Here is a 14,593-nt window from a genome sequence, read left to right on the forward strand (position 1 = left end):
CCTCGTTCCCTCCACCTCCGACACATGTATCCTCTTGGTCAATCTTTCCTCACTCATTCTCTCCATGTGCTCAAACCATTTCAAAACACCCTCTTCTGCTCTCTCAACCACGCTCTTTTTATTTCCACACATCTCTCTTACCCTTATGTTACTTACTCGATCAAACCACCTCACACCACACATTGTCCTCAAACATCTCATTTCCAGCACATCCATCCTCCTGCACACAACTCTATCCATAGCCCACGCCTCGCAACCATACAACATTGTTGGAACCACTATTCCTTCAAACATACCCATTTTTGCTTTCCGAGATAATGTTCTCGACTTCCACACATTCTTCAAGGCTCCCAGAATTTTCGCCCCCTCCCCCACCCTATGATCCACTTCCGCTTCCATGGTTCCATCCGCTTCCAGATCCACTCCCAGATATCTAAAACACTTCACTTCCTCCAGTTTTTCTCCATTCAAACTCACCTCCCAATTGACTTGACCCTCAACCCTACTGTACCTAATAACCTTGCTCTTATTCACATTTACTCTTAACTTTCTTCTTTCACACACTTTTTATCTGTGCTGGCTGTAAGGAAATGATTATTAATTTTTTTTTTTTTTTTTTTTTTTTTTATACTTTGTCGCTGTCTCCCGCGTTTGCGAGGTAGCGCAAGGAAACAGACGAAAGAAATGGCCCAACCCCCCCCCATACACATGTACATACACACGTCCACACACGCAAATATACATACCTACACAGGTATATTTCAGTGCACAGGTATATTTCAGTGCACTTTTTCTCTCAGGATTATACACTTTCATTGCCTCTGTATAACCTGGTTCATGAATAGATTGTTTTACTTGGAAAGAAAGATTGGTTGATTATTTTTTAATACTTCATCTTTCCTTGATGTCAATGGTTTGGTTCATCATTTGAAGTAAAAGACTAAAGTTACTTGGAAAGTTTATAAATTGCAAGTTGACACTTTAAAGGTAAACCAATTACAGAAGTGTATTGTGTTTCTTAAAATTCTGGTTCTGGTGATTAAGAATCTCGGATTAAGCATGATAAAGCTCCTCAAATTTGTGATGAAGACTTCATTGGTTTTGCATCCTTCCAGGAAGATCAAGTTTTGCTGACTTTGTTGGAGACTTGAAGTGATTGCCTAGGTGATGAGTTTTGATATGTCATATTCCTTAGTGTGATGGCATTTCAAACTTTCCAAGAAGTTTGATCAGATCATCTGATTATCCCAATAAATTAGGGCTAACAGGTTTGGAGAGTTAAGAAACTTATTAAATCTTACTCATGTGAATGCCTTATAACCTAAAGTGAACATGTATGAAAAAGTCATCATAACAGCTGGATTAACGATTGTACTCTGTATGGTTGAAATGATAACAGTATAGCAGTACAGTTAAGGGTACAAGGGAAAAGGTTGTCTGCAAAAGAGATGGATAGATGCACTGAGAGAATTGATATGAGCTTGGGATATTTTATGATTTAGATGATGCCAGAAGAGTAATGTGGGATCAAATGCTTTAGAGCCATTTTGTGTTTAGAGATGGTGTGAATGAGGTTTTTGGTTTCCCCATATGAGTCAGTTAAGTGTGCAAAGGTAAGAATCACTTGTATCCTGTATGTGGTTGGAAGTTCATGATTTGCATCAGCACTCAGGGTATGACTTGAAGGTATGCATGAGTGATTAAAGAAGATGTATGTATGTGATCCATTCGATGGAAATAGGAGTGGGGACTAATGATGATAGAAAAATAAAGTTATGTAAAGAGAATTTAACTTGAGCCTCACATTTATACATCTGGTGAAAATTAGATAAACAGAATTTATCGAACAGCTATTTATGAACTGCTTAAACTTGAAATGTTTTTTACAGTTATTTATGGTTTTGATAAGATTTTTTTAGGAGCCTTTGCAGACACTGTGCTAGAGTAGTCCTCTGCCAGTGGCCTGTTAAGGGTGAGGCATTAAAGGCCAAGAAGTGGCACTGGAGTTTACTAGTCATGGAGGCTCTGTTGCCTGATAGATGGGATGTTTTCATCTCAGTTATTTATGGTCTTACTATTTAAATATTTGCAGGTGAGTTGACAGTTGAAGATACAGGAACCCCAGGAGAGCAGCTGTACAACTATGTTTTGGCGCGGGAGAAACAGTATCGAATGAGAGTTCTGCGCATGACTCCTGTCATCCACGATCCTGATGCTGTGATGGTAAAGATATGCTTTTTTGTTGGTGTTGACCTTAGAAGAAAATTTGCTTGTGATAATAGTGATTTTATGTAGAATATTAGCATGCAAGGCTGTCTGCATTGATAATTCTCTCAATATAAAAATTGCAAGAATATGGCCATGCACAGTAAAACTTGAAAATGCCCAGAATAGATCTGAAAAGTGTGTAAGATAGTATGGAAAAATAGTTAGATGCCTGATGACCAAATGAAGGCAGTACAAGCAGTCCTTATATTGCTTGTCTTCGGAAGACATGAGTTTCAGAAAATCTAGCATATGTACTTCTTATTAAATCCCAGAGGACATGGTGGTTCACCTTGCTAAGATATATTTGACAAACTAGATCTGAACTGAATGTAGTTGTAATGTATTGAAGCTTCATACATGTCACAGTTAAGTCATTCATCAGCTGTCTCATTGTGAGCATGGCCTTCAGCAGTTGATTTACTGTAGTCTCTAGGGACTTCAATAATTCTTTATTTTTATCCATGGTATTAATTTTTTGTATTGATGATAGCACCTAAGGGAAAAATTAGAGATATTATAGTTTTTATACTAATTCACCATTTGTCACCTTAGTGATGTGCCATACACAGTCAAGCACCACAGACCATTCTATGATTTCCCCTGACCTTCTTGTGCTCTGGTTCAACCCATTGACACTTCGGACTCTGTGTACCACATTGCTCCAGATCATTCCTCCCCTTGTATGTCTCTTACCCCTTTGAATGTTCAGGCCACAATACTTCAAGGCCACTTTCAGTCCTTATTTCCATTTCCTACTCTGTCTTCCCCTACCCCTTGCTCCCTCCCTCAACCTCTTAGATACTCTTTGGCAGGTGAACAGACTTTATAAATCATTATTCATTTTATATTTATAAAGGCAGTTATTAGAAGCAGATTATGGGGAAGGAAGTGTCCTGTTTTGGAAGACCAGTAGTATCCAAAATGCTAAATAGCTTCAGAAAAGTAGTTTTGATTCTGAACACTTTCTGACTATAGGCAAATCTGGGTCATGTATAAAGACAAATTACATAGTGAGACATGACGGCTCCATTCGTTGATGCTTTAGGTGTGCTGTTGATCTGTTGCCTTTTTTTCATGAAAAGGTTCACAAATTATACAAAGATGATTATTTTTCAAGAACTAAGTAACTCTTTCTCCAAGGGACTCTTTCACCTAGGTGAAAGATATAAGTTCCTGAAGGGAATGGGCATCAGAGATATAGATAGATAGATAGATAGAACTAAGGAATTAGGCAGAGAAACCTTCCCAGTTAGGCCATGCATTGAGCAGTGAAGAGAGAGTTATAGGAAAGTTACTGTTATTGATTTGGTTAAACATTTTATGTTAGAAGTAATCTGGCATAAGTGGGAATATGTTGGATCAGAATTATATTTTTGTAGCAGAGAATATATTACCAGTCACTTGACTAAGGTGAATACCAGTAAGCTCTCAGCTATAAAAATATGTATATATATATATATATTTTATTTCATCTTTACAGCAGTACACAGAGTTCATTTTGGTACATACCAAGACCTGTAGAGTCCACTACAAGGATGCAAATGACCAGAAAGTGTCAGATGACTATGATGTTACGTTGCTCGTGTCCCATAATGCCAGTGCTGATGCCCAAGAGGAGAATATACACCCAAATATCCTACACCTGAATTTCTATGTCATTTTGACCAGCACGCGGTAAGAGATGCTGATCTCAGTTTTATGATTAAGGAGCACCTTTTTGTCAATATTCTTTCCAAGATTTTTACTTGTATAGTTTCTATAACAAGTTTTAGCTCATATATTTTGTACAGTATTCAGGTTTATTTGACATATCTTTTGATACCTATATTACCATTCCAAATGTAGAACTTAACTTCTGATCTACAGTATTAAAACCTTTCGCAGCAGAACTCATTTTTCCTCTGTTATTCTTACAGACACTTGCCAAACCTCTTTGCTTTAACTTCTTTCCTCCTTACTACTAAGTTTACATAAAATATGTGGAGGCTTTTAGTCTGGCTGTTTTGTGAATTTATGCCACCTCAAGACAATCTCTGTCGTGGCAGAAGTGGAGGGAATAATAGGAGGGTGAGATCAAGAAGGAGATGGTAGAACAGAGTGAAGGAGGCTTTGCATACTGGAGAGTGAAGATTCTGGAGAATGAATGAATTGGAGTGATTTGGTTTATAGGTGGCAAAGTGCCATCAGTAAACTGAACGAGGGCATGTGTAGCAGTGATAATAAGCCAAGGAGTGTTATATGGGGCATGATATGCTCTCATTTCAGAACACAGCTGGAGAGGGGATGGGTGATCCTGTCTCACTGAAGCAAGAGAGACAGTAAGGTGTAAGAAAAATATTTGATTGATTTATTTATACTGTAGTACAGTAGAGGGAACTAAAAGGGTAAGTAGACCATGAGAGAGATGGATAAATGTAATGTGAGAAATGATTAGGACTGGGGATATTTCAGATGAAGGTGTTTGAGAAGTGGTTGGGAATTGTATGGAGTGAATACATTTTATGTACATAAGTAGGATGACTTATGTGAAATTTATTAAAAAAGGGGTGACTTGTGTTGTTGACTGATTGGTGACGATATTCAATGTATGTATGGTTCATGGTGAAGTGCTAGAGGATTGGCAGAATGTATGCATAGTGCCATTGTACAAAGGCAAAGGGGATAAAGGTGAGTGTTCAAATTACAGAGGTATAAGTATGTTGAGTATTCCTGGGAAAGTATATGGGAGGGTGTTGACTGAGAGGGTGAAGGCATGTACAGAGCATCAGATTGAGGAAGAGCATTGTGGTTTCAGAAGTGGTAGAGGATGTGTGGATCAGGTGTTTGCTTTGAAGAATGCATGCGAGAAATACGTAGAAAAACAGATTGATTTGTATGTAGCACTTATGGATATGGAGAAGGCATATGATATGGTGGATAAGGCATATGATAGGTTGGATAGAGATGCTTTGTTGAAGTTATTGAGAGTATATGATGTGGGAGGTAAGTTGCTAGAAGCAGTGAAAAGTTTTTATCATGGATGTAAGGCATGTGTACGAGTAGGAAGAGAGGAAAGTGATTGGTTCCCAGTGAATGTTGGTTTACAGCAGGGGTGCTTGGTGTCTCCATGGTTGTTTCATTTGTTTATGGATGGGGTTGTTAGGGAGGTAAATGCAAGCATTTTGGAGAGAGGGGCAAGTATGCAGTTCATTGTGAATGAGAGGGCTTAGGAAGTGAGTCAGTTGTCGTTCGCTGATGATGCAGCACTGATGGCTGATTCGGGTGAGAAACTGCAGAAGCTGGTGACTGAGTTTGGTAAAGTGTGTGAAAGAAGAAAGCTGAGAATAAATGTGAATAATAGCAAGGTTATTAGGTTCAGTAGGGTTGAAGGCCAAGTCAGTTGGGAGGTAAGTCTGAGTTGAGAAAAACTGGAGGAAGTGAAGTGTTTTAGATATCTGGGAGTGGATTTAGCAGTGGATTGAACCATGGAAGTGGAAGTGAGTCACAGGGTGGGGGAGGGGGCGAAGGTTCTGGGAGCATTGAAGAATGTGTGGAAGGCCAGAACGTTATCTCAGAGAGCAAAAATGGGTATGTTTGAAAGAAAAGTGGTTCCAACAATGTTATATGGTTGTGGGGCATGGGCTATGGATAGGGTTGTGTGGAGGAGGGTGGATGTGTTGGAAATGAGATGTTTAATGACAATATGTGGTGTGAGGTGGTTTGATCAGGTAAGTAATGAAAGGGTAAGAGAGATGTGTGGTAATAAAAAGAGTGTGGTTGAGAGAGCAGAAGAGGGTGTATTGAAATGGTTTGGTTGCATGGAGAGAATGAGTGGGGAAAGATTGACCAAGAGGATATATGTGTGAGAGGTGGAGGGAACGAGGAGAAGTGGGAGACCAAATTGGAGATGGAAAGATGGAGTGAAAAAGATTTTGAGTGATCGGGGCCTGAACATACAGGAGGGTGAAAGGCATGCAAGGAATTGAGTGAATTGGAACGATGTGGTATACTGGGATGGATGTGCTGTCAATGGATTGAACTATGGCCTGGATGTGGAAAGGGAGCTGTGGTTTGGGTGCATTACACATGGCCACTAGAGACTGAGCTTGAACAAATGTGGCCCTTGTTGTCTTTTCCTAGCGCACCTCGTGTGTGTGTGGGGTAAGGGGGGATACCATTTCATGTGTGATGGGGTGGCAACAGGAATAGATGAAGTCAGCAAGTGTGGATATGTACATGTGTATATATGTATATGTCTGTGTATGTATATTTATGTATACATTGAAATGTATAGGTATGTATATATGTGTGTGTGGGCGTTTATGTATATACATGTGTATGTGGGTGGGCTAGGCCATTTCTTTTGTCTGTTTCCATGCACTACCTCACTAACATGGGAGACAGCGACTAAGTGTAATAGATAAATAAATGATTGATAGGACTGTAGACTTTAGTCTCTACAATGAAAAGTAGGAATAATTTTTGAAAGATTAGAAATCCATTTTTCACTATAGTACATTTGGCATGGATTGAGAATGTGTGCAAGTGATGATATGCAGTCTGTATGTACCCAATCCACCCCACTGAACTGAGACTGGAATAGGATGATAGACAAGACAAATAGATAGATAGATATCATTGTATCTGTTTGCTGGTATCATTATGTCCTTATTTATCTTTGTCTGTTTGTTTTGATAAGGTAAATATAGAAGTGTCTCTGTCTTCCATCCATTAGTTTAGCCTTCATTTATTTTCCATCTCTCCAGATGTTAACTGCCTATATGCTGCATTATCTTTCTTTCTATCTCTTTCTATTCATTTAATTACACAGTCTTTTGAGCAACAAACATGTACCAGATTTAGAAAATATGTCACAGGAAGCAAAAGGATAAACGTGTGACAAGGTTTGTAGAGTTAACATATACATGGATTGCATATATTATTGTGATATTTAAACTTTCATAAATATGTGAATTAGTGATTTTGTATTATCCATTTCTCTGAGCATGTTATATAATAGCTGTGTATTATTGTCTATTAACATAATATCATATTATAGAGAGATGTACCCCAATCGCATTCTGGAGAAAAAGATGGGCAGGTTCCGCACTGTTTCCATTGCACCATCTATAGGGAAGCATTGGACTTCGTCCTCTGCACAGACGGGTGAGATACTGTGCATATCCTGAGTACAGTGTAAATGTTACTACTTCTCAGTGGTGTATACCTTGGCTTTAAATCATTATATTAATTGGATACTCTAATGACAGTTTTACAATTGATTAGATTTGCCTATTTAAAGGTAAACTTCAAAAGTAGCAATTTTTTAACATTTTCTGTTGTGATTTGGTGAAATGAGAAGAGGTAATGAAAGCCTTGCATATGTTAAAGTGTGGCAAAGTGGCTGGGATGGATTGGATGGCAGTTAAATATCTTCAGAAATAGGGTGACTGTGATAAGTTGCTTAGCATCTTCATTGTGTGTATGAATCTTAGTGAAGAGCCTGAGGATTGTTAGAATACCTGTATATTGCCATTGTATAAAGGAAGGGGCTACAAAAGTCAGTATTTGTATTACAGAAGTTTAAGTTTGTTGAGTGTACCTGGTGAGTTTTTGAGAGATTGATGATCAAGAGGTTGGTAGTATGTACATATCAAATTGGGGAGAAAACATTGTAGTGTCAGGAATGGTAAAGGATATGTGTGTGGATCAGGTGTTTCCTTGAAGAATTTTTGTGAGCAATCATGTACCCCCCCTGTGCAGAACAGGAAAGATCGTATTTGGTAAGCTTAGTCTCCATGACCAACAACATCAGGTGAGCTTTCCTTTATGTGATCCTTGAATTCCAGCTATTTACTACTTTATATTAATTTGTCATCATTTGAATACATTACTTTCGGTCTAATGTTACATAACACTCCTGCCCTCTCGGCAGTGCTAGAAGGGGTGTTCCATCCTCTTGCCACATGTAGCATCTCTAGTTTTTTGTCTTTTGAGTGTACTCTTTGTTTTTCTCCCTCTCTTCCGTAGATTTATCACACTTAATGAATATCCCACCGACCTTCATGCCTCTAAGTTCCTTAGCTTTCCCAAGTACCTCCCAGCTTGATGGCACCAAGTCATAATGTAACCCATTACATCTTTGATTTTTTTTTTTTTTTATACATGTTCGCCATTTCCCGCATTAGTGAGGTAGCTTTAAGAACAGAGGACTGAGCAGTCTTTTCATATGCATCTCCTCCTTGTTCCCCTTTCTTCCTTATCTAATGCATGACATTCTTCCGAGCCAAAAATAGTCAGTAACTTACATTTATCAACCTCCAGTTTACTAATCTTTCTCATTTTGGTGCGTGCTTTCAGATGGAGGTGCCTCTGTTTTTCATAGCATTAGCTTATCTGAACTTAACAGTATTAATATGATAATGATTATTCTATGTTATCTAGATGTTTGAATATTCAAGTTGCATTTTGTGGAGTGGAATTTTAGAGACAGTAACCATGTCATTGATTGCTGTAGCTACCATATCGTTGAAGACATTTAGGTGAAGTGTTCGACTATCTATTAAAACACAAATTCAGCATTTGATGATTTTTATGTATATATATATTCTTCCAGCAGAAAACAGTGATCACAGTAGCTCTGGTACCCCTCCTGTTGCAGCTGATGAAGATGCCCCTCTGCCTGGAAATGATACAGTGCCACCTCTCACATCATACATTGGCATTAGGTATTTATTTTAATGTGCTGTAGACTGACAGTGAGGCTCTCCAACCATAACTGGAAATGCAGATTTATTTGATGATTACAAAATTTGTTTTCTTCTGTATTTAAGTTAGCTCATCAACTTGGTCTTGTCTTCTTTTTCTCTGTTTCTTTTAGGCACCATGTCTAGTAAGAATCCTTTAGAAATGATCCTTGTCACATCTAGGGAAAATGTCCATGCTTGCCTCAGAGTAGATTCTTTTGCACCCATTTCATAAGTAAATGAAATTGATTATTTTACTCAAAGCATAGGTAGATTACCTACTTTGATAAAGGTCATTAATTCCTCACAGGTCAGAGAGTGTGAATTACCTTGGATACTACACTCAGTATGAGGAGACCATGCAGATGACGCTAGAAACCCAGGCAGTGGAGGCCAGAACTCGCATCCATCATATCTTTAACCAAGCCAAGATACATTGCAGGTAAAGAATGCAGAATTATCATGAACGAGCTATCCTTGAAAAACCAAACACACAAGAAAAAGAAAGTATGTGTATACTTATTTACTTATTCTTACTCCAGGACACCCTTTTGATGTGCTCCTGCAACACCTGGGAAGCCAACCTTATTACTGTTGTGTGGTTACTATAAAAAAACAGGCTGAAATTATTAAAGTGAAGTTGATAACACTTTACCAGTGAAACTGAGGGAGCAAAGCACATAGACTATCTTGAAAGGTTGGATGATTTGAACTGTATAGTCAAAAATAAAGAGCAATTTATATGAAAATCTATGCATGACAATAAATTGAAGGAATTGAAGAAAGATGTATTCGAGAAAAGAACAAAAATTCCTTGGAATCTGTCCAAAGAGCACCCAGTCAAAAATATATGCAAGCTTAAGAGAGACTGAGAGACAGTTTAATGAATTGCTCTGATAAGAAGTGTTCAAGAAGTCTGTACTGAAATAATAAAATGCCAGTCTGGATCATAGACATTTTGTAATTAATGGAGCATGATTTACTTTCCAATCCCAGACCAAGGAGAATGGGTTTGAAAGTACATAATACTGTAAACATTTAGGAGGATATAAGTTTCTCCTTCAAAATACAGAATACATTGCAGTTCTAACACCCTAGCCCAACAGATGGTTCAGGTTTGGAAGGATACACTACTTCATACCAAATGAAATTAGTAATACGAAATATGTTCATGTGAAAATTATGACTAATTTTTGAGAAATCTCCTGAAAACTTGATTTTTGATGTATTTTGTACATATTAAATCCCAGAATGACCACAGAATTCTTAGTCTAGGGTGAGTTATTGCTCAGATAGATTATGAAATACTTTGTATGCTGATGGTGGTATAGGCAGCTGCTAAAATCATGTTAAGAATTTTATTTCACGTGTCATTTTCATGCATGCACTTTTTTAGACGAGACTCTTTGTGGCAGCGCCTGACAGCCAGTCTTCGGGAGGAGGAAAGACAGAAATTGCCCAGAGATCAGGTAAGTGAGTCTCAGTTTATCAAATGGTCTTCAGGAAAGAACTCTGGAATTACAGAAGTGGTGCTTTTATATTGATTTTTGATTAATGCAACTCAGAAGTGCATGAACTAGAAAATTATTAAGATTATTTAGGCACCCAAGTGTTCATTTAAACTTGTTTTAGTATGATGAATGATATGCTAGATGTTTGAGCCATTATTTATAGATCTTTACATTTTTAAAGTTATATATGTACATTTCTGAGTACAAACTCAGAAAATGTTTTCAGAGCCTTGTAAACACAATGTTAGGTAAGTTCCATAAGGGCTGCCTGAACCTAATAGTCATGGTATAAATTTCATCAAGATAGATCCAGGTTTGCCATACCAACTTTCACCTCACCATACCTGTGCTTCTTGTATCAACTAGTTGCCAAATTGCCAAGGAAATCTCAAATAAAGACAGTTGATTTTAAAGGGTTATCAAGGTAGTCTGGAACTCAAATGAGGAGTTTTGAGTCTATGTATGAAATTGTTAAACAGCACATCCCACATCATGTAGTCAACTGTCACTTTATGAGAAAGAAAGATAAATATTTTTGTCAGTTTTGTTGTAGTGCTTCATCTTGAAAATGAGTTCAAAAGGGTTTATGTGTGCTATCATGTCTGGTCAGTGATGTATATCACTGTGAATTTGTCACGTTACTGCAGATATCATCCTTTTTACTATTGTTATGTTTGTGGATTTGATTTTCATAAAGAATGCAAGAGAGCTAGAGCATTGTAATATTGATATAAGAAAAACTCTGTTCTCCTAGTGTCTGGTTTTACATAAAGTTATGTTTTTGCATTTGTTAGGGATTACTATTTAGATGATAGCATGTTTTTACAAGTGGACATGACATATATTTTATTCCGTAATTTTATATGTTTCATTGATTTGTTGTTTACTTTAAATTTTCTCAGATACTTAGTGGCCTAAGCTTCAGTGAACTTAGTGAGCTCTTGAGCTTAGTAAGTGTTGAGTCTCTGAGTTCTGTGGACCCACAACTGTTGCCTCTCCTTTCTAAACCTTTACAATGGTATCAAGGTCTAACAAGAGTCCTACAAGCTAAGTACCAGGAGCGTCACAGGTAAATGATTTTTCATATCATTAAATTGTGTACTTAGATTTTTTGTGTGTTGTTCTTGTACATAACCGTTTTAGAGTATTTGCTGAACTTGTGATATTCGTAGATGGTAAGATGGGAATCAGAATTCAGAGAAAGTGAACTTGTTAGGTTTAGTTATGTAGTGTTAGATTAAAATCTTCATGGAGCAGCTCATATACTCGAAAAGAGTCAGGTAAGTAAAAGTGATGTTATTTTATCATTTTGTAGCTTCTGGTATGCCTGCCATTATCATATTTAATATAATGGTAGCTTTCACCAGTCCAGGATTTGAAGGTTAGTCTACTTTGCTGATCTTAGTGATACCCTTATTCTGATGGAGGATTGCATGAGAGAATACAGGAGTTTGCCTTGCAAGAGTGCTCAAAGCTTCGACTTGTTTTTCACTCGAGAAAAATGTTACTTGAACTTCTTGCCAGTTTTGCCATAATAGTGTGTCATCTACTCCATTCTACCCATTATAATCACATACCCATCCTTCATCACTAGAGCTGACCCTCCAGTTGCTAAAAGGGAAGGTTTGTGTTGAGGCCCTCGGGCAGTTTCATCACTCAGTTAAGACTTGACAAATGTGCACTGTATTCAAATGAAATTGAAAAAGAAACCAAACTTATTTGAGCAAATAACTTATTAAGAACTGTCCAAGGTTTCGTAGTCATATACATGAATGAGATCATAGATTATAGTATCCTGTATGAGCCCTGAAGAATGTGTGGAAGTCGAGAACATTATCTCGGAAAGCAAAAATGGGTATGTTTGAAGGAATAGTGGTTCCAACAATGTCGCATGGTTGCGAGGCGTGGGCTATGGATAGAGTTGTGCGCAGGAGGATGGATGTGCTGGAAATGAGGTGTTTGAGGACAATGTGTGGTGTGAGGTGGTTTGATCGAGTAAGTAACGTAAGGGTAAGAGAGATGTGTTGAAATAAAAAGAGCATGGTTGAGAGAGCAGAAGAGGGTGTTTTGAAATGGTTTGGGCACATGGAGAGAATGAGTGAGATTGACCAAGAGGATATATGTGTTGGAGGTGGAGGGAACGAGAAGTGGGAGACCAAATTGGAGGTGGAAAGATGGAATGAAAAAGATTTTGTGTGATCGGGGCCTGAACATGCAGGAGGGGGAAAGGAGGGCAAGGAATAGAGTGAATTGGATCGATGTGGTATACCGGGGTTGACGTGCTGTCAGTGGATTGAATCAGGGCATGTGAAGCATCTGAGGTAAACCATGGAAAGCTGTGTAGGTATGTATATTTGCGTGTGTGGACGTATGTATATACATGTGTATGGGGGTGGGTTGGGCCATTTCTTTTGATCTTTTGTGGTTTGATCAAGTAAGTAATGTAAGGGTAAGAGAGATGTGTGGAAATAAAAAGAGCGTGGTTCAGAGAGCAGAAGAGGGTGTTTTGAAATGGTTTGGGCACATGGAGAGAATGAGCGAGGAAAGATTGACCAAGAGGATATATGTGTCGGAGGTGGAGGGAACAAGGAGAAGTGGGAGACCAAATTGGAGGTGGAAAGATGGAGTGAAAAAGATTTTGAGTGATTGGGGCCTGAACATGCAGGAGGGTGAAAGGCGGGCAAGGAATAGAGTGAATTGGATCGATGTGGTATACCGGGGTTAATGTGCTGTCAGTGGATTAAATCAGGGCATGTGAAGCGTCTGGGGTAAACCATGGAAAGTTGTGTGGGGCCTGGATGTGGAAAGGGAGCTGTGGTTTTGGGCATTATTGCATGACAGCTAGAGACTGAGTGTGAACGAATGGGGCCTTTGTTGTCTTTTCCTAGCACTACCTCGCACACATGAGGGGGGAGGGGGATGGTATTCCATGTGCGGCGAGGTGGCGATGGGAATGAATAAAGGCAGACAGTGTGAATTGTGTACATGGGTATATATGTATGTGTCTGTGTGTGTATATATATGTGTACATTGAGATGTATAGGTATGTATATCTGCATGTGTGGACATGTATGTATATACATGTGTATGGGGGTGGGTTGGGCCATTTCTTTCATCTGTTTCCTTGCGCTACCTCGCAAACGCGGGAGACAGCGACAAAGGAAAATAAATAAAAATATAAATATATATCAGTAAAAAAATTTTACCAATGCTGTAAATTTCATTGGAAAGCTAATCCAGATCTTTTAAAACAGAAGTTTAACATCCAGTGATGGCAACATTCAACATGTAGTGGTGCTCAGCTCTACCTGTTCTGATGCTTTCATGATGCTCTCTATAAACCTGCACCACCAGAAAGCTGTAAGTATGAGCATGCTATGTAATTCAGTGCCAATTTAGATTTCTGTAATGTATAATGTATGAAGGGCATCAGGGTAGCATATCTACTTCCTAGAGCTAGAAATCTTTATTTTTGCCAGCTATTAGTGTTAGGGGTACCCAGTTCTACAAGACGATTCACACGAAAGAGCCATTTCTTTATGTACTTCAGTTACCCATTGTAAATGGGAAAGTCACTGATAATGAATAGATAAGTTATACTGTGAATTTAGGTTTGTATGGTTGTTTAATTTGTTTATGGATGGGGTTTTTAGGGAGGTGAATGCAAGAGTTTTGGAGAGAGGGGCAAGTATGCAGTCTGTTGTTGATGAGAGGGCTTGGGAAGTGAGTCACATGTTCGCTGATGATACAGTGCTGGTGTTTGATTCGGGTGAGAAACTGCAGAAGCTGGTGACTGAGTTTGGTAAAGTGTGTGAAAGAAGAAAGCTGAGAGTAAATGTGAATAAGAGCAAGGTTATTAGGTTCAGTAGGGTTGAGGGACAAGTAAATTGGAAGGTAAGTTTGAATGGAGAAAAACTGGAGGAAGTGAAGTGTTTTAGATACCTGGGAGTGGATTTAGCAGTGGAAGGAACCATGGAAGCAGAAATGAGTCACAGGGTGAGAGAGGGGGCGAAGGTTCTAGGAGTGCTGAAGAATGTGTGGAAGGCAAAAACGTTTTTTTGGAGAGCAAAAATGGGTATGTTTGAAAGA

At 38.5% G+C, this 14,593-nt stretch overlaps 1 protein-coding gene across 1 annotated transcript in view; it reads left to right on the plus strand.

The window, feature by feature from the left end:
- LOC139761194 (KICSTOR complex protein SZT2-like) overlaps positions 1-14,593 on the plus strand; it is a 388,469-nt gene that overhangs the window by 366,046 nt on the left and 7,830 nt on the right. Inside the window, exons 68-75 of the mRNA XM_071685224.1 lie at positions 2,093-2,223; positions 3,749-3,942; positions 7,307-7,413; positions 8,867-8,975; positions 9,304-9,435; positions 10,390-10,462; positions 11,407-11,573; positions 13,759-13,864. Of these exons, the coding sequence (XP_071541325.1) occupies positions 2,093-2,223; positions 3,749-3,942; positions 7,307-7,413; positions 8,867-8,975; positions 9,304-9,435; positions 10,390-10,462; positions 11,407-11,573; positions 13,759-13,864 (1,019 nt within the window). The remainder of the gene's footprint in view (positions 1-2,092; positions 2,224-3,748; positions 3,943-7,306; positions 7,414-8,866; positions 8,976-9,303; positions 9,436-10,389; positions 10,463-11,406; positions 11,574-13,758; positions 13,865-14,593) is intronic.

The sequence above is a fragment of the Panulirus ornatus genome, chromosome 39 (genome assembly GCF_036320965.1).
Source record: "Panulirus ornatus isolate Po-2019 chromosome 39, ASM3632096v1, whole genome shotgun sequence".
NCBI lineage: Eukaryota > Metazoa > Arthropoda > Malacostraca > Decapoda > Palinuridae > Panulirus > Panulirus ornatus.